The sequence below is a fragment of the Mobula hypostoma genome, chromosome 2, assembly GCF_963921235.1.
Source record: "Mobula hypostoma chromosome 2, sMobHyp1.1, whole genome shotgun sequence".
Classification (NCBI taxonomy): Eukaryota; Metazoa; Chordata; class Chondrichthyes; order Myliobatiformes; family Myliobatidae; genus Mobula; species Mobula hypostoma.
The window spans coordinates 72,299,995-72,321,650 of record NC_086098.1 but is presented as its reverse complement, the minus strand read 5'-3'; the positions used below and the strand labels follow the sequence as shown (position 1 = coordinate 72,321,650).

Here is a 21,656-nt window from a genome sequence, read left to right as displayed (position 1 = left end):
GTTCTAGTAATCCAGACTCCAACTGAGTGATCCATTTCTGCTGGTTTGGCAACCCAGTTACGGGGTACGTAACAGGACATTCAACAGTCATTTCAGTCTGTGACAACCCTGCAATGGCCACAACACCGTAGTTCCATAACCGATCTAAGCTCTTCAATGATTACTCTTATTCCTGATACTTCTCACATTAAAGTAAACATATTTCAACGCAGTCAACTGACTGCACTTATGGTCTATTCACTGCTTATCATTCCTCACAGTCTTTTTACACATTGTGTCTTCCTTTAAACTTCCTTTAAATGATGGGTCCATCATTTGACCCATCACTTTATTTCCCATCCCCCTGACAATGTAACTTAAACTCTCCCTAACACCTCTAGCAAACCTGCTTGCAAGGACATTGGTCCCTCTTGAGTTCAGCTGTAACCTGTCCCTTTTGGACAATCATACCTTCCCCAGATGAGATCCCAATGATCTACAAATCTGAAACCCTGCTCACTGCACCAGTTCTTCAGCCACACATTCATCTGACACAGCATCTTATTCTTACTGGCACATGGCACAGGCAGCAATCACAGGATTACTTCCATTGAGGTCCTTCTCGCCATATCCTTTGATGCCCTGACCGATCAGAAAACTTTCAACTTCTGCCATAAATATACACATGGACTTAGCCTCCACCGCAGTCTGTGGCAGAGCATTTCACAGATTTACTACTCTGGCTAAAAAATTCCTCCTTACCTCTGTTCGAAAGGGTCACCCATCAATGTTGAGGCTGTGCTCTCTAGTTCTGGATACCCCTAACATAGGAAGCATCCTCTCCACATCCACCCTATCTAGTCCTTTCATCATTCGGTAGGTTTCAATGAGACCCCCCCCACAGTGAGTTCAGGCGCAAAGAAATGCAGCCTGACTAGTGTCTTATAAAGGCTCAGCCTTATCTCTCTGCTTTTATATTCTACTCCCCTTGAAATAAATGTCAACTTTGCATTTGCCTTCTTTACCACAGACTCAACCTGCAAGTTAACCTTCTGGGAGTCTTGCACAAGGACTCCTAAGTCCCTCAGCACCTCTGATGTTTGAACCTTCTCCCCAGTTAGATAATAGTCCACACTATTGTTCCCTTTACCATTATGCATTATCATATATTTCCCAACACTGTATTCCATCTGCCACTTTTTTTGCCCATTCTTCCAATTTGTCCAAGTCCTGCTGCAATCGCATTGCTTCCTCAGCACTACCTACCCCTCCAGCTATCTTCGTATCATTCGCAAACTTTGCCATAAAGCCATCAATTCCATTATCTAAGTCATTGACAAGCAATGTGAAAAGCAGCAGTCCCAATACTGACCCGAGGAACATCACTTGTCACTGGCAGTCAACCAGAAAAGGCCCCTTTTATTCCCACTCGCTGACTCCTGCCTGTCAGCCATTTTGCTATCCATGTCAGTATCTTTCCTGTAACGCCACAGGATTTTATCTTGTTAAGCAGCCTCATGTGTGGTACCTTATCAAACGCCTTCTGAAAATCCAAGTAAATGACATCCACTGCTTCTCCTTTGTCCACCCTGCTTGTTACTACCTTGAAGAACTCTAAACAGATTTGTCAGGCAAGATTTTCCTTTACAGACAAAGTCATGCTGACTTTGACTTATTTTATCATTAGTTTCCAAGTACCTTGAAACCTCATCCTTCATCAAGACTCCAACACTTTCCCAACCACTGAGGTTAGGCTAACTGGCCTATAATTTCCTTCCTTTTGCCTTCCTCCCTTCTTAAAGAGTAGAGCGACATTTGAAATCTTCAGCCCTCCTGGACTACGCTAGAATCAGGTGATTCTTGAAAGATCGTGACCAATGCATCCATTATCTCTTCAGCAACCTCTCAGGACTCTGGGATGTAGTCCACCTGGTCCAGGTGACTTATCCTTCTTAAGGCCTTTCAGTTTACCTAGCACTTTTTCCTTTGTAATAGCAATGCCACTCACTCCTGCTCCCTGACATTCACAGACCACTGGCAAACTGCCAATGTCTTCCACAGTGAAGAGAGATGCAAAGTACCCATTAAGTTCATCTGCCATTTCTTTGCCCTTCCATTACTACCACCTCACCAGAATCATTTTCCAGTGGTCCAATCTCAACTTATACCTCCCTTTTACTCTTTATATCACTGAAAAAACTTTTGGTATGCTGCTTTATATTATTGGCTGGTCTGCCCTCATATTTCATCTTTTCCCTTCTTATAGCTTTTTTAGTTGCCTTTTGTTGTATTTTAAAAGCTTCCCAATCATGCAACTTCCCACTCATTTTTGCTACCTTATATGCTCTTTCTTTGGCTTTTATGCAGTCCTCAATTTATAAGTTAACTTTTTAAAAAAAAAGTTAACATCTATTTTTAAAAGTTATGGAGGTCTATGGTTCAGTGCAAGTTGAGGGGAGTAGGAAGAATAATAGCTTGCTATGGAACAGATCGGCCAAAGGGCCTGTTGCTATGCTATGATGCTCTATGACTCTAGGTAAGAGATTGAGAGGTGATCTTCTTCACACTTAGAATGGGGACTACCTTGAGAGAGAGAATGGTTTACTTAAGAGTTTCTTACAGAATTTAACTACTGTATCTAGGTGAACATTGAAGGCATAGAAAGCTGGGGCCACCTGCTTAAAGATAAATGTCATATGCATGGATGCCCACGGTGCAGATATAGTGGTCTGAATGGCCTGTTTCCTTGCAGTATGACTTCATAACCCAACCCAGCCTGGTAGAGTTCTTGACTGTGTTGGAAAACCTTCTTCCTAATAAAGATCACAATTCTCTGTGAAATCTGAGTATAACCTGAAAAAAGGCCACCAATTTAGGGAAGAAGAAGAAACAAGATTGAGGATAGGTTACTTAGCCAAAATTCATCAAAGTCAACTGAAAACATTATGTTATCAGCTACAAGTTCAACTCTGATTCATATCTTGAGATATTATCATACACAAGTCCAATGTTCTGGTAATTAAACATGACCCCTTGTGATAATTTTTAATGTCACCTGAAAACTATTTGATACTAATTATACCTGTAAGACACTTATTTTCTGAATAAACAAGACAAAGTTCAATTAAATGTCAGTTCTTACTTAACAAAGTACCCAGTAATTTTATAATCGAAGTATATATGTTACCATATATTACCCTGAGATTCATTTTCTTGCAGGCATTCACAATTGAACAAATAAATACAGTAGAATCAGTGAAAAACCACAAAGACTTGACAAGCAACCAATGTGCAGAACAGAGAGCTTTGATCACGGTGATACTAAGTTTGGCATTCAGCTGCCAAATGGTGCGTAGAGATAACGGAAATGTAAGGAACATCTCTTGCAGCTGTAGAACCAGGAGGAAACATAAATTTTATTAAGAATATGTACATTTTGTTGAGGATTCTCTTTGAAGGATACTTATGATACTGCAATAGGCAGAGATAACATGGGACTATATTCATTAAACTAAACTTATTTTTATTTTTATTTTCATTCACCATCTATTTTTGTCAATATTTATGTACCTTAGTTTAAAATGTGCTGCCTACCTCAATTCCAATTTCAAAACCACCACCAAGACCAGCAATGCCTATTGCTGAGGGAGCAGACCATCCTGCATCGAAAAAACGTAAGTTCAGACAAATGCTTTTAACAATGAAAATAACAAAAACTGACTGAGCCCAAAACAAAAGGCCACATTGTGCTGGTTGGACCACCCCACATACACAGACTCCCCATAGTCTGGATATGGAAGTCCATTTGTACAGGATTAAAGCATCCAGGTTTCCAATGGCATAGTTTTGCAGCCTCCCCGCCCCCCCCCCCCCACCAGTTTACCTTGAAACCTCTTACAATTGCTAAAGCACTTTGGCCAAGTTTTACTATTCCACTTCATAAGACCTGTTCATTATTGCTGACATTTACAGAAACAGAGCCACTCATAAAACTGTATAACATTAATAGGCAATAGACAATAGGTGCAGGAGTAGGCCATTCGGCCCTTCGAGCCAGCACCGCCATTCACTGTGATCATGGTAACTAAGGACAATTATATATAACTGAAAATATTAAATTAAAGCAAGATATTTTGTCTCTTATTCAAAAGAAATTGATCCTCTTTTCTTGTCTTCTTTCAGCTGAAATCCCAAATGAAATTGCTGGCATCTCAGATCCTGTGCTAGGTGTAACCTGGCAGCTGGTCAGAGAAGCAAATTCCTAGAATACTGGGGAATTCAGTTTTGGACAGATTTTACATTTTCAATCTGTCAGTAAGTCTAGAATTTTTAGATGTTTTTGTACCTTACCATGACCTATTAGTATTTAAACTGACAAATATGAGCAATAGCTTATGGTTATAGACTTTAACTCAATGCAGAATAACTTTTGCAACATATTTTTGAAAAAAATAATATTCAGCTTATGTTTACTTTCATTCATTTTTACTCCTAAGGATGTTTGCTGAAATCAGCTTTCAAATACTCAAGGGGTGTAGGAAGACATGAGATAATAATCAATATGCACTACAATTATTGTTATTCACCTCCTATACATTAGACCAACAAAAATGAAATGTCATGAAATTAACAGACATTTGGTCACCTATATCTTTCAGTTGTAGTTGTCTTTGCACCAAGAGCTGAACTAGTGATGCAATGAGAGAGAGAAAATTAAAGCTCTCATCACATAATCAGTCAGGGATACACAAAAGGAGCCATTTAAAATTAAAATTAAACCTTTATTTTGGTGCTTTGCAAATGCCCACAAATTCTATAAATTCAGATGTACAAAAATTATGTAACTGTGCACAATTTGAAAAATGTTCTCAAAAAAATGAAATACAATTCAATTATTGTACTGTTATCCATCAAGGGCCACCAAGGAGTTTGCAATAATTCATGCTTAAGAGCCGCAATTGTAAAGATTATATTATGATGGTACATTGAACCTTACTAATGGTGAAAGGTGTGCGGATGATACAATTGCACTGCATTTCTTGCTTTTATCAAACTTTACCATTATTTTAAAGGAGATGTTTTAAGAATATTTCTTGCGGAAATGATTGGCTTCTAGGTCATAACAAATCATACCATCTGACAACTAGGAAATAGAGGTAAATTGGACTTGAAGATGAGCAAAGAAATAACAAATATTGTGGCCTAACATTATTTTAAGTTTGTCTCTATAATTTTGCCTTAAACTTAAAATAATTTCAAAGTGTACCAGCAAAAGTAAACAAAACATATGGATCAAATAATGAAATAAATCATATCGATCAAATCATCAACACTTACTTCCATCAGGTAGGCGGCTCAATACAATTCCACTACCTCCACGAGCTGTTACTAAAAATCCAGCTTTAATTACTGATAAGATTGCAAGTCCTTGTGCTTTTGCTATCACATGAGCTTAAAAATGAATAAAATATAAGATAAGAACACATTAGAAATTTCAAATTACTCTCATTGAATAATAAAACTATGCTCATTGCATGTTTTTTTAAATGATACTGATCCTATAAGCACATACACCAGAAAAAGAAACCCTTAAAATGTGCATTTCATAAATCATTCCCAGTTCATTCACAAAAAATTAAGTATTTCCTTTGGAAATAAACTATGTAAGCTTAAAAAAGATCACTTTTCTGGAGATTTCTTGATGACTTTTATCATGGGCTGGATATTGCTCACAATCAGTCATTTGCAATAACACAGTGAAAAGTAATCTCTCAACTGCAATAAGTAACAAGATATTCTACAAAGTACCTCTCAATTGGAGAGAGCAGGGAAGCTCCACACAAACAACACCCAGAGTCAGGATTGCTGCTGGGTTCCTGGAGCTGTGGATCAACGACACTTTCTGTTACACCACTATGCCACTTGTAGAATCGTGGACTTTATCTCCTATCCAGTCCATGCCAACATCATACCTAACTGTACAAATACCATTTACCAGCATTTAAACTATGACCTTCCACGTGCTGGCAATTCCAGTATTTGACTAAATATTTCATTAATGTTGTGAGTGTACCTGCCCACTGAAGCACTGAATTCTATATTCCATTCACTCTCTATGCAACAAAGTTCTGCACCTATTATTCATTACCCCAACCTATAACCCTTAGGAAAATGCTAAAGGGACAAGTTCCTACTATCTTCCCTCAGAAAACAGATCCAATGATCTAGGAAGTATTAAACAAACTGGGTATCAGAGAAACTGTTGATGGATCCTATGGAAAACCTGAAACAAAAATAGAAGAGGGGATACTTTTTTCCAAATGATACATATAGAAACAGGGGCATAACATACTAGGTGGAGTGAACAGGTAGAAAAGTGAATGTAGTAGGTTGATGCCCGCAATGTGGAGGATTTTTGTGACAATGTTCTGATTTTTATTGTTCATAGTAAATTAGTGGCCAAGTAGTTAAGGCGTTCGACTATGACCTGAAGGTCGTGAGTTCGAGCCCCAGCGGAGATAGCGTGTTGTGCCCTTGAGCAAGGCACTTAACCACACAGTGCTCTGCGACGACACCGGTGCCAAGTTGCATCGGCCCTTGCCCTTCCCTTGGACAGCATCGGAGTCATGGAGAGGGAAGACTTGCAGCATGGGCAACTGCCAGTCTTCCATAAAACCTTGCCCAGGCCTGTGCCCTGGAGAGTGAAGACCTTCTAGCAAGACTAACGGATACCTTAAAAAAATTAGTTTATTATTATCATACACAGTGAGGTAAAGTATAAAGCTGGTCTTTATACAGATCTGATGCTCATACAGATCAATTGAATGCACAAGGAAATGCACAATTGCGATAGCACAAGGAAAACAATAACAATGCAAAATAAAGTGTAACAACAACAACAGGGACTGTGCAGTACAGGTAAACAATAAGGTGTAAGATCATAACAAGATTGAATGTGAGGTCAAGAGTCCAACTTATCATACTAGGGAACTGATCTGCGTCACGGTCTGGTATGGAAATATCACTGCCCTTGAACAGAAAGTCCTACAAAAGGTAGCGGATTCAGCCCAATACATTACAGGTAAGGCTCACCCAACCACTGAGCACATCTACATGAAACATTATCGATGGACAGCAGCACCCACCATCAGAGATCCTCACCACGTAGGCCATGCTTTTTACTCACTGCCACCATCAGCTAGAAGGTAGAAGCCTCAGCACTTGCACCACCAAGTTCAGGAGCAGTTACTACCCTCAACCACCAGGCTCATGAACAAAAGGGGAGAACTACACCCACTTGCCCATTCATTGAGATGTTCCTGCAATGATTTCACTTTAAGGAGTCTTTATCTTGTTATTTATTGCTATTTATTTTCTGTATATTTGCATCTGCAGTTTGCTGTCCTCTGGTTGATCTTTTATTTTTCCTGCTATAGTTACTGTTCTATAGATCTGCTGAATCTGCTGAAGAAAGCTAATGGCATGCTGGCCTTCATAACAAGGGGAATTAAGTATAAGAGCAAAGAGGTACAGGGTCCTGGTGAGACCACAGCTGGAGTACTGTGTACAGTTTTAGTCTCCAAATTTGAGGAAGGACATTCTTGCTATTGAGGGAGTGCAGCGTAGGTTCACAAAATTAATTCCCGGGATGGCGGGACTGTCATATGTCGAAAGATTGGAGCGACTGGGCTTGCATACTCTGGAATTTAGGGGATCTTATTGAAACTTATAAGATTATTAAGGGATTGGACACGCTGCTGGCAGGAAGCATGTTCCCGCTGATGGGTGAGTCCAGAACCAGAGGCCACAGTTTAAGAATAAGGGGTAGGCCATTTAGAATGGAGTTGAGGAAAAACTTTTTCACCCAGAGAGTGGTGGATATATGGAAAGCTCTGCCCCAGAAGGCTGTGGAGGCCAAGTCTCTGGATGCTTTCAAAAAAAGAGATGGATAGAGCTCTTAAAGGTAGCGGAATCAAAGGTTATGGGGATAAGGTAGGAACTGGATACTGATAGTGGATGATCAGCCATGATCACAGTGAATGGCGGTGCTGGCTTGAAGGGCCGAATGGCCTACTCCTGCACCTATTGTCTAATATACCAGCAGAAAAATGAATCTCAGGGTTGTATGTGGTGACATACATGTACTCTGATAATAAAATTTACTTTGAACCTTTATAATAATCTTATAAAAGTGGGGAAGAAGCGGTCCTTGAGCGGGTTGGCACACGCGTTAAAGTATTTTTATCTTCTGCTCGATGGGGGAGAAAGAGAAGAGTCAATGTCAAGAGTGGGTGGGTCTTTGATTATGCCGCCTGCTTTACTGAAGCAGCACGAGGTATAAACAAAGTTCATGGTGGGGAGGCTGACTTCTGTGGCGTGCTGAGCTATGCCCACAACTTTTTGCAGTTTCTATACCAACATATGATGCATCCAAACAGTGCATCAATAACAGTTGGTGAGGGTCAAAGTAGACATACTATATTTCTTTAGCCTCTTGAGGAAGTAGAGGCACTGGTGAGCTTTCTTGGCTGTGGCATTAATGAATGGACCAGGCTACACAATTTGTGATGTTTACTCCTAGGATATGGAAGGTCCTACCTTAGCATCATTTACGTAAACAGAAGCATACACACTGCCTTCCCTCCTTAAGTCAATGACCAGCTCTTTTCTTTTGCTGATATTGAGGAAATGGTCGTTATTATGTCAGCAGGTCACAAGGCTCTCTATCTCTTTCCTGTACTCCCACAATCATTATTTGCGATATGGCTCACTATGTTAATCTCATCTACAAACATGTAAGTGGATTTAAGAGCAGAATCTACACACACACAGCAGTGAGTAAAACGGGATTAGGGCTTGAAGATGCAACCTTGTGGGTCACCAGTGTTGAGGATAATCATGGCAGAGAGGTTATTGCCAATCCATTCTGCTTTAATCAAATCTTTTAACCAAGTTTGGCCAAGTATATGGATGATACATAGACAGAACAGAACAGGGAACAGTATAATACAGGCCCTTCAACCCATAATGTTGTGGCAACCTACTAACAAACTCCAAGATCAATCTAACTCTTCATTCCCATCTAACCCTCAATTTTTCTTTCATTCATTTGCCTATCTGAGAGTCTCTTAAATGTCGTTAATGTATCTGCCTCTACCACCAGACCTGGAAATACATTCCATACACCCGCCACTGTCAGTGTAAAAAACATACCTCTGGCATACCACCCATAGTTTTCCTCCAACCACCTTAAAATTTTGCCCTCTTGTTTTAGCCATTTCCACTCTGGTAAAAAGATGATAGCTGTCCACCCTATGCATGCCTATAATCATCTTACATACCTTTACCAAGTCACTTCTCATCCTTCTTTATTGAAAACAGAAAAGCCCTAGCTTGCTTAACCTTCTCTCATAAAATATGTGCTTGAATCCAGGCAGAATCTTGGTAAATCTCTTCTGCACCCCTTGAAAAACTTCCACATTATTCCTATACTTATCGACCATAAAATGAACATAATTTACTCAGTAGGTGGAGGGGCATGCAACGTTGAGGAAACAGGGAGTCTTCTGAAGGACGTAGACAAATTGGGAGAATGGGCAAAGAATTGGCAGATAGAATACAGTGTAGGAAGTGTATGATCATTAACCTTGAGTGAAGTATAAAGATGTAAATTATTTTCTAAATGGAGAGTGAAATCAGAAATTGGAGATGCAAAGGGACTTGCGAAAGCACTATTCCTTAAAGGTTAATTTGCAGGTTGCGTCAATAGCAAGGATGACAAATACATTGTTAACATTCATTTCAAGAGGATTAGCACATAAAAACAAGGAAGTAAAACTGAAGCTTTATAAGACAGTGGTCAGGAAACACTTGGAGTATTGTGAGCAGATATTGAAGGGGGTCCAGATAAGGTTTATGAGAATAATCCCAGGAATTAATAGCAGGTATAGGCAAGAAGGAGCAAATGCAGTACATGAGGAATCGAAGAAATGCAAGAAAATACTTAAGAGGTTGCTCAAGTAGACAAGGTGAAGGAGAATTCTAAGGGCTTCTACAGATGGGTACTTTACATCTGACTGCACTGTGGAAGACAATAGCAGTGTGCCAGAGATCCATGAGTGTCAGGGAGCAAGAGTGAATGCCATTACTATTACAAAGTGTGAGGTGTTACACTTTGGGAGGACCAACCAGGGTAGATCTTACACATAATTCATTATGGGTTATATGTAAAAGTACAAGAATGGCATACATTATTACACCACCACATCATAAGTGCGCACTTCACTCGAGTAAAACGAAGTAAACATGTTTTCCTGGCTTCCAGAATTTTTCATTCAATTAATTTTTGAAACTACAAAACATACAGTAGCAATGAGGAAGTTTTAAAGCCAACCCGAGATGACTACCTAGCTGTTGAAGATCAAAATGTTTTTTCTTCGATAGGGGAGAGAGACACAGTCGAGTTAAGAAAAAAGTGCAGCATGTGTTTCTTCATAAGAGGAGAAAGACAGACAAGTTTTAAAAAAAAAGCAGAAACTGAACAAAATTCACAAGTTCATTAACAGTGAGTACCAGGTAACAATAATAATAAGTGTAAGAAAAATAGATGTTTTATTACACACCAGAGTCCTGATGAACGTTCACAGCCTAAAACACTGACTGTATGTTCTTTTCCATAGATGCTGCCTGACTTGCTGAGTTTCTCCAGCATTTTGTGTATGTTGCTTGGATTTCAAATAATATGACAAAAGCTTTCCTTATGACCCTATCTACCTGTGACGCCACTTTCAACAATTATGTATCTGTATTCCCAGATCCCTTTGTTCTACCACACTCCTTGGTGCCCTTGGTTCACTGTGTAAGATCTACCCTGGTTGGTCCTGTTGCATCTGATTGGTGCACCAAGTCGCACTTGTCTGCATTAAATTCTATCGGCCATTTTTCCATCTGATGCTGATCCCTCTGCAAGCCACGTAAACCTTCCTTACTGTCTACTACACTCCCAATCTTAGTGCCTTATGCAAATTTGCTGATCCACTTAACCACATTATCATCTAGATCACTGATATAAATGACGAACAACAAAGGACCCAGTACCGATCCCTGCAGCACACCAATAGTCACAGAGCTCCAGTCAGAGGTAATCCTCCACAACCACTCTCTGGCTTCTCCCACTAATCCAATTTACTACCTCACCCTGAATGCCTAGCAACTGAACCTGCTTGACCAGTCTCCCATGCGGGACCTTGTCAAATGCTTTACTAAAGTCCATGTAGACAACATCCACTGCCTTATCTTCATCTACTTTCCTGGTAACTTCCGAGAAAAACTCTGTAGGATTGGTTAGACATAACCTACCATGCACAAGCCCATGTTGGCTACCCTTAATCAGTCTATGTCTATCTGGTCCTTTAGAATACCTTCCCTGTTGTGGAACAGTTTCAGTCATTCCTGAAAATGAATTGAATAAGACACATTACATCTGCACTGTACCACCCAGCTACAAATGGTTTGGTGGAAAGGTTTGCTCAGAGTCTAAAGAATACACTGCAAGCAATATCAGTAGAACAAACTTCACTAACACTGAATCAGAAGATCACTAATTTCTCACTTGCATATTGCAATGCTGCTCACTCCACAATCAACAGCTCAGCAGTACTGTTCCTTGTGATCACACTTGGATCCCCACAAACCAATCTCAGGAGTATGCAGGGCAAATAACTGAGACAAATTGAGGACTCCTCAAACAAAGAGGTTCTTAGAAAGATTAAGGACAGAACTGGACCACTCTCTTTCAAAGTGAAGATTACACCTGATGCCATCTAGAGATGACACATCAATCACCTGAGGCATTGTTAGAGAAGAAAGGTATCTAAAGCTGTTAGTACCACTTCCTGCAGTCCCAGAGTCAACTCCTACAACAATCACGGAGACCCCAAAACCAGCCACGTCTCACCTGCCAAGCATAGTGCACCCCTTGACAGGAAAGATATTATCCTAAGAGAATGAAATCCTGCACAGTGATCAAATCTTTAGGCCTGATTGACACAATTTAAAATTTACTATGCTATGGATGTCAATAAAGTAGTTGTATTAGATAGTTCATTGTGTAGAAACATAGAAAATAGGTGCAGGAGTAGGCCATTTGGCCCTTCGAGCCTGCACCGCCATTTATTATGATCATGGCTGATCATCCAACTCAGAACCCTGCACCAGCCTTCCCACCATACCCCCTGATCCCCGTAGCCATAAGGGCCATATCTAACTCCCTCTTAAATATAGCCAATGAACTGGCCTCAACTGTTTCCTGTGGCAGAGAATTCCACAGGTTCACCACTCTCTGTGTGAAGAAGTTTTTCCTAATCTCGGTCCTAAAAGGCTTCCCCTTTATCCTCAAACTGTGACCCCTTGTTCTGGACTTCCCCAACATCGGGAACAACCTTCCTGCATCTAGCCTGTCCAATCCCGTTAGAATTTTATACGTTTCAATCAGATCCCCACTCAATCTTCTAAATTCCAACCAGTACAAGCCCAGTTCATCCAGTCTTTCTTCATATGAAAGTCCTGCCATCCCAGGAGTCAATCTGGTGAACCTTCTTTGTACTCCCTCTATGGTAAGGATGTCTTTCCTCAGATTAGGGGACCAAAACTGCACACAATACTCCAGGTGTGGTCTCACTAAGGCCTTGTACAACTGCAGTAGTACCTCCCTGCTTCTGTACTCGAATCCTCTCGCTATAAATGCCAACATACCATTCGCCTTTTTCACTGCCTGCTGTACCTGCATGCCCACTTTCAATGACTGGTGTATAATGACACCCAGGTCTCGTTGCACCTCCCCTTTTCCTAATCGGCCACCATTCAGATAATAATCTGTTTTCCTATTTTTGCCACCAAAGTGGATAACTTCACATTTATCCACATTAAATTGCATCTGCCATGAGTTTGCCCACTCACCCAACCTATCCAAGTCACCCTACATCCTCTTAGCATCCTCCTCACAGCTAACACTGCCGCCCAGCTTCGTGTCATCCGCAAACTTGGAGATGCTGCATTTAATTCCCTCATCCAAGTCATTAATATATATTGTAAACAACAGGGGTCCCAGCACTGAGCCTTGCGGTACCCCACTAGTCACTGCCTGCCATTCTGAAAAAGTCCCACTTATTCCCACTCTTTGCTTCCTGTCTGCTAACCAATTCTCTATCCACATCAATACCTTACCCCCAATACCATGTGCTTTAAGTTTGCACACTAATCTCCTGTGTGGGACCTTGTCAAAAGCCTCTTGAAAATCCAAATATACCACATCTACTGGTTCTCCCCTATCCACTCTACTAGTTACATCCTCAAAAAATTCTATGAGATTCGTCAGACATGATTTTCCTTTCACAAATCCATGCTGACTTTGTCCGATAATTTCACCACTTTCCAAATTGTGTGTGTGTGTGTGTGTGTGTGTGTATGTATGTATATATAAAATTATTTGAATGGCATATGTTATTACGCCACCAGGTCATAAGTGCGCGCCACTGGGGTCTTCTTTGTCTCTGCTCTCTTTCCTTTCCTTTTGCTTTCTTTGTTTTTGTAACACTTAATAAAAAATGATCATAAGCAACAAGTTTTATGCCTCATTCTTGATGTCCAAAGAACATTGGATCAAAAAAATGTCAGGATCCAACATTGCCTTCTTGAGGAAGCAGATCATGAACTTGAGGGGTACCAATATCCTTGCAGGCAGGTTTGCTAAAGTGGTTGGGGAGGGTTGAAACAGATTTGGGGGAGGGTGGGAACCAGAGAGACAGATTAAAGGATGGGGTGGCTTGTGTACAGGTAGATGTACCATATAGAGAGACTGTAAAGCACAGGCAGAAGATGAAGCAAAATTGCAGTCAGTGGGCAGAGTTGAAGTGTAACATGGGAGCAAAATAAAAATGAGAGATGAACACAGAACTGAAGGTGTTGTATTTGAAATCACACAGTGCATGGAATAAGGTAGATGATCTTGTAGTGCAAGTAGAGAGTAGCAGGTATGATTTTGTGTCACCCCGTAGTCGTGGCTGAAAGAAGATCATAGTTGAGAGCTTAACATCCAAGGCAAATTACAACCCGAGATAGGAAAGTCATATAGAAAGGTCAGTGTTATGATAGTCATGGGGGATTTCAATATGCAGATGGATTGGAAAAATCAGATTGGTGCTGGATCCAAAGAGAGGAAGTTTGTAGAAGGCCTACAAGGTGGCTTTTTAGAGCAGTTTGTGGTTAAGCCCACTTGGGGAATAGGCAGTTCTGGATTGGATGTTGTGTAACAAACCAGAATTGATTAGGACCTTAAGGTAAAGGGACCATTAGGAAGCAGTGATCATAATATGATGAAATTCATCCTGCAGTTTGAGAAGGTGAAGCTACAGTCAGATCTATCAGCATTACAGTGGTGTAAAGCGAATTACAGAAGCATCCGCAAGTCATCAACAAACTTGGGAACATTATGTTTCATCCCCTCCTTCAGCTCATTAATGTAAATAGTAGGCAACTGCAGGCCACAAACAGAACACTGGGGTATTCCACTGGTTACAACTTGCCAGCCTGCAAAGCACCCATTTACTCCAACTTTTTGCTTGCTATGCGAAGGGCCAGATTTCGATCCATGTTAATAGACTTCCTCCAGTACCCTAGACTTTTAATTTATGCACCAGCATTTTTCGTGGCACTTCATATAATGACATTTATAACATAAATACATAAGTACATCCATAGCTATAGTGTATTTATAGGCTCTCCCTCATAGAACTCAGCAAAATTTGTCCAACCACTTTGACGGGGTTTGATTATATTTTGTTTTCTTAAATAATTAGTTAATTCCTCTTTGATTTCTTTACTCTAGTATCTGGCCAACAATAGAGGTTAAACTAACTGGTCTATGTTTTCTAATCTTCAATTACCTTCCTGTTTGAACAAGAAAGTCATATTAACTGTTTCCTAATCTTCCAGTACCCTCTCATCATTGAGCACATTTTGCCGTATTTCAAACAATGTGACCACAATCTCTACTTACACTTCCTTTAAAACTCATCCATCAGGTCCTGGCTCTGTCTTTAATCCAGTGAATTTCTCTAATACCCTGTTCCTTACAACCAGGATTATTAAAGATCCTCCCTGTTATTTAATATTAGTCTTTCAGTCATCTAAATGATGTTTTCAGTGTCCTTCATGGCAAAGAGTGATCAGAAAAGCTGATTTAACTTAACTTCCATTTCTTAATTTATTAGTCATATTCTCTAGGGATTCCACACTAACTGTAGCCACTTTCTTCAAATTTATCGATTAGAGAATCTCAAAGTCAAAGTCATAAAACACTACAGCACAGAAATGAGCACTTCAGCCCATCTAGTCTGTGCCAAACTATTATCATTATTGACCTGCACCTGGATCATAGCCCTCCAAACCCCTCCCATCCAGGTACTTATCCAAACTTCTCTTAAATGTCGCAATCAAATCTGCATCCACCACTTCTACCGGCAGCTCACTTCACACTCTCACCACCTTCTCAACGCAGAAGTTTCCTCTCGATTCCCTTAAATATTTCACCTATCAGCTTTAACCCGTGACCTCTAGTTGCAGTCCCACCCAACTTCAGTGGCAAAGGCCTGCTTGTATTTACCTTATCTATAACCCTCATAATTTTGTATACCATTATCAAATCTCTCTTCATTCTTTTAAGCTCCATGAAAATGCGACTTAACTTATTGAACCTTTCCTTATAATTCAAATCCTCAAGTTCCAGCAACATCTTTGTAAATTTTAACCTGTACTCTTTCAACCTTATCGTTATCTTTCTTGCAGGTAAGTGACCAGAACTGCACACAATATTTCAAATTAGGCTGCACTCAACTTCATTGCCCCATGATTGAAATGTTCCCACAGCCAATGGACTCACTTTCAAGGACTCTTCATCTCATGTTCTTGATATTTATTGCATATTTATTTATTTTGCATTTGTACAGTTTTGTTGTCTTTTGCAGTCTGGTTGATTGCCCTAGTTGGGTGGTCTTTCTGTTGTTGTTATTATCCTATAGATTTAACGAGTATGCCCATAAGATAATGAATCTCAGCTTGCATAAGGTGACATTCACTGTACGTACTTTGATAATAACATTTATTTTGAACTTAAATTTCACCTTTTATACAACTCCAATTGTTTTGATATTTCAGACAAGTTTTCACTGAAAATTAATTTTCCTCTGAATGAGTTTAAAGTTATGCATACAAAGAGGCCTACCACTGAGAGCTATCTAGTTTTTATGAACTACCATTTAACATTATCCATGACCTTCTCCGATAACGATAGATTGTATCTCTTTCTCATGAAATACCATTTTGTAATTGTGATAAATTTGTGCTCAGTGTTATGGACTAAATTCTTCATCACTATCTGTCTGTGTCACCATTTTCAAAAAACTATAATCCTACTTGTAATCCTAATTCCCTGTGCAACACTCCCAGGGTACTGTTATTTACTGTGCAAATCCTAATCTGGTTTAATTTCTCAAAATGCAACACTTCACACTTGCCTGAGTTACTTTCCATCTGACATTCCTTGGTCAACTTTTCCAGTTGATCTAGATCCGGCTGTAATCTATGGACTGTCCTCCATATCACCAACTTGCTATCCAGATCAACTATATGCTCCTCCTAATCATTAATATAGATAATAAATAACAGGGGTTCCAACATCAATCGCTAATAGTTACAGGCCTCCAGTCTGAAAAACTACCCTCCATTACCACCATCTTGGTGACTTCTGTCACCAAGCCAAAATTGCATCAAATTTGCAGCTCACCCTGAATCTCCATGGAATCTAGGACCAGAGGGCCCAGCTTTAGAACACAAAGATATTCCTTAGAGTAGACTTGAGGAGTGATTTCTTTAATCAGTGGTGAATCTGTGCAATACATTGGCACAGGCAGCTGTAGAGAGCCAAGTAATTGGGGATAATTAAATCAGAGATTGATAGACAGCAACTGTTTTGAGTGGAGTCACAACTAATTGCAATTATTCACAAACAAAAGAAAATCTGCATATGCTGGAAATGAAAGCAATACACACACAATCCTGGGAGGAACTTAGCAAGCCAGGCAACATCTATGGAAAAGAGTAAACAGTCAAGGTCTCAGGCTGAGACCCCTTATCAGGACTCAGGAAGGGTTTCAGCCCGAAATGTTGACTGTTTACTCTTTTCCATAGATGCTGCCTGGCCTGCTGAGTTCCTCAAGCATTTTGTGTGATTGCAGATGTTGTAAGTTAGAACAAAGAAAAAAACAAGCTGCTGGAAGAACTGAGTGGGTTGAGCAACATCTGAGCAAGACATATGGATTGTTGAATTTCAGGTTGAGAAGTTGCATCAGCACTACAGTTGGCTTTATGGATAACAACATGCTTCAGTGAAATCTTGGTTATACTTTGCCATTTCATTTCTTTCACTTCAGTGTAACCTTGGGAATGAATAAGTAAATGAAGTATAGATGGAGGTAATAATTGCAAGCAAGAGATTTAACGCAGAAAGCTAAATGAAGAATGTGTATAATTCCTGGAATGAGAACATGAAAAGAATTATAAAAGCCCAAGAGAAGACAAGACATATTACCTCTGTCTATTGCCATGAAGATATGCCAAAAAGCAACACATAACTAACTTACGAACCTGGTATAATTACATCAGGTCCATTTCTTGAAGTTATTTCTGTAAATTCTCTTAAAATTTTTGCAGCTTTCTTGGCTTCAGACTTGAGATCTGATGGAATTGGATTCACTGTAACAATGCAAGTAAGTTTATTTAAAATGCTGCTTGCAACATATTTTTTACAAAATGTACAGTATTTTGTAATTAAATTTTGTGACATTACATTTAAGTAGTTTTTTTTGTAAATTACTGTGACAATGTGTTGGAAAGATTAAGTTTGCATTAATTACAGTACAGGATTACACTCCAAGTAATTGGTGAAATAATGAGATGATCAGAAATACTGTTAAAAACAAATGCATTTAAAAAGAGATTAAGACACTGTTACAGAGACAACACACAATGCTGGAGGGACTCAGCAGGTCAGGCAGCTTCTATGGAAATGAATAAACAGTCAACATTTCAGGCCAGACCTTTCATCAGGACTGCAAAGGAAGGGGGAAGACACCAGAATTAAAAGGTGTGCTGAAGGAAAGGAGAACAAGCTAGAAGGTGATAAGTGAAGACAAGTAGGTGGGAAAGGTGAAGAGCTGGAGAAGTAATCTAATAAGAGAGGACAATAGATCGTGGGAAGAGGGAAGAATAAGGGACACCAGGGGGAGGTGATAGACAGGTGAGGAGAAAAGGTAAGAAGCCAAAGTGGACAACGAGAGAGAGGGAAAATAAAAGAAAGAAAGAAAAAAAGTTCCTGCAAGGAGAAATTGATGTTCATGCTATCAAGTTGGAGGCTACCTGGATGGAATATGAGGTGCTTCTCCTCCACCTTGAGAGTAGCCTCATTGTGGGAGAAGGGGACGTATGGACTGACATGTCAGAATGAGAATGGAGATAGGAATTAAAATAGTTGCCACCAGGGAATTCCACTTCTGGTAGATGGAGTGGAGTTGTTCAATTAAGCGATCCCCATATTTACGTCGGCCCTCTCCAATGTAGAGGCCATACTGGGAGTACCGGATACAATTGGTAAAAGGGATGGGGGGAGGGGGAATGAATGGACAAGGGTGTCGCATAGGGAGCGAACCCTACAGAAAGCAGAAAGTTGGGGGGGGGAGGGAAAGAGGCTCCATCTTCCTCTCACCTCAACCTTCCCCTCTCCACTGACACTACCAACCTTCCTCCCCCCTCCGATCGCAGCTCTCATCCATGCCGGGTCTTCACCATCCCCTCCGACCTTCCACTCTCTGAGGCAGAGCACTCTGTCCTCAGTAAGGGCCTCACCTTTGTCCCCCTTCGCCCACACCTCAGCGAGTTCCGCGTGCACCATGACACTGAACTCTTCTTCCACCGGCTCCGTCTTCGAGCCTACTTCTTCGGCAAGGAATCTCCCACCCCCACCGATGACCACTTCTCCTGTCTTCAACCCTCCTCTTCATGGACACTCCACTCTGGTCTTCTGCCTGCTCTGGATCTCTTTATTGCTAACTGCCGACGGGACATCAACCGTCTCGACTTCACCGCACCTTGTCCCCATTCCAACCTCACTCCTTCGGAACGCTCTGCTCTCCACTCCCTCTGCACTAATCCTAACCTTACTATAAAACACGCCGATAAGGGGGGTGCTGTAGTAGTCTGGTGTACTGACCTCTACCTTGCTGAGGCACAGCGACAACTCGCTGATACCTCCTCTTATTTATCCTCGAACATGACCCCACTAAGGAGCACCAGGCCATTGTCTCCCACACCATCACCGACCTTATCAGCTCTGGGGATCTCCCATCCACTGCCACCAACCTCATAGTTCCCACACCCCAGACTTCCCGTTGCTACCTCCTACCCAAGATCCACAAACCTGCCTGTCCAGGTAGACCCATTGTTTCAGCTTGCTCCTGCCCCACCGAACTCATTTCTGGATACCTCGACACTGTTTTATCCCCCCTTGTTCAATCCCTTCCTATCTATGTTCGTGACATTTCTCATGCTCTGGATTTTTTCAATGATTTCAAGTTCCCTGGCCCCCATCGTCTTATTTTCACCATGGATATCCAGTCCCTATATATCCCCATCCTCCACCAGGAAGGTCTCAAAGCTCTCCACTTCTTTTTGGACTCCAGACCTAACCAGTTCCCCTCTACCACCACTCTCCTCCATCTAGTGAAATTGGTCCTCACTCTTAATAATTTCTCCTTTGGCTCCTCCCACTTCCTTCAAACTAAAGGTGTAGCTATGTGCACCCGTATGGGTCCCAGCTATGCCTGCCTTTTTGTTGGCTTTGTGGAACAGTCCATGTTCCAAGTCTATACTGTTATCTGTCCCCCACTTTTCCTTCGCTACATCGACAACTGCATTGGCGCTGCTTCCTGCAAGCATGCTGAGCTCGTTGACTTCATCAACTTTGCCTCCAACTTCCACCCTTCCCTCAATTTACCTGGTCCATTTCTGACACCTCACTCCCCTTCCCTGATCTCTCTGTCGCTGGGGACAGCTTATCTACTGATGTCTACTATAAGCCCACGGACTCTCACAGCTACCTGGACTATTCCTCTTCCCACCCTGTTACTTATAAAAATGCCATCCCCTTCTCTCAATTCCTCCATCTCTGCCGCATCTGTTCTCAGAATGAGGCTTTTCATTCCAGGACGAAAGAGATGTCTTCCTTTTCTAAAGAAAGGGGCTCTCCTTCCTCCACCATCAACTCTGCCCTCAAATGCATCTCTCCCATTTCACGCACATCTGCTCTCATCCCATCCTCCCGCCACCCCACTAGGCATAGGGTTCCTCTTGTCCTCACCTACCATCCCACCATCCTCCGTGTCCAACATATAATTCTCCGTAACTTCAGTCATCTCCAACGGGATCCCACCACCAAGCACATCTTTCCCTCCCACCCTCTTTCTGCTTTCCGCAGGGATTGCTCCCTACATGACTCCCTTGTCCATTCATTTCCCCTCCCATCCCTTCCCACCGATTTCCCTCCTGGCACTTATCCTTGTAAGCGGAATAAGTGCTACACCTGCCCTTACACTTCCTTCCTCACCACCATTCAGGGCCCCAGACAATCCTTCCAGGTGAGGCGACACTCACCTTTGAGTCTGCTGGTGTGATATACTGTGCCCGGTGCTCCCGGTGTGGCCTTCTATATATTGGTGAGACCTGACGCAGGTTGGGAGACTGCTTCACTGAACACTTACGCTCTGTCCGCCAAAGGAAGCAGGATCTCCCGGTGGCCACACATTTTAATTCCACATCCCATTCCCATTCCGATATGTCAATCCATGGCTTCCTGTACTGTCAAGATGAAGCCACACTCAGGTTGGAGGAATAACACCTTATATTCCGTCTGGGTAGCCTCCAACCTGATGGCATGAACATTGATTTCTCTATCTTCCGTTAATGCCCCTCCTCCCTTCTTACCCCATCCCTGATTTATTTATTTATTCTCTCTTTCCTTCTCACAATAACTCCTTCATTGTTCTCCATCTTCCTCTGATGCTCCCCTCCCCCTTTCTTTCTTCCAAGGCCTTCCGTCCCATGATATTACCCCTTCTCCAGCCTTGTATCCCTTTTGCCAATCAACTTCCCAGCTCTTGGCTTGATCCCTCCCCCTCCTGTCTTCTCCTATCGTTTCAGGTCTCCCCCTCCCCCTCCCACTTTCAAATCTCTTATTATCTCTTTTTTCCGTTAGTCCGGTAAAGCTTTCTTGATTGTGTAGGATGTGTTCTGGAACCATGGGAGGTTATGGAACTGTGCACTCCCAGGAGCTTGAAACCATTCAGTTTCCACTGCTGTGCTGCTGATGTAGAGGGGTGTGAGTGGTGTGAGATCTCCTGAAGTTGATAATCATCTCTTCTGTTTTGACAAGATTGAAGAAAAGGTTATTCGTCTGGTTACCAAAGTTACAAACAGTATTCCAGGTGATATCGCACCAAAATCCTGTACAGCTAGAACATGTTTTCTTACCCACCTTCTCTCCCTGAGTCACCATTCTCAGAGTACTATGT

At 41.4% G+C, this 21,656-nt stretch overlaps 1 protein-coding gene across 2 annotated transcripts in view; it reads right to left on the bottom strand.

Annotated features, from left to right (window-relative positions):
- Nucleotides 1-21,656, bottom strand: part of sh3yl1 (SH3 and SYLF domain containing 1) — a 120,109-nt gene that overhangs the window by 87,357 nt on the left and 11,096 nt on the right. For both annotated transcript variants that reach the window (XM_063038536.1, XM_063038533.1), the window contains 3 exons: nucleotides 17,680-17,787; nucleotides 5,317-5,430; nucleotides 3,574-3,638 (listed from right to left, as the gene is read on the bottom strand). In XM_063038536.1, the coding sequence (XP_062894606.1) occupies nucleotides 3,574-3,638; nucleotides 5,317-5,430; nucleotides 17,680-17,787 (287 nt within the window). The remainder of the gene's footprint in view (nucleotides 1-3,573; nucleotides 3,639-5,316; nucleotides 5,431-17,679; nucleotides 17,788-21,656) is intronic.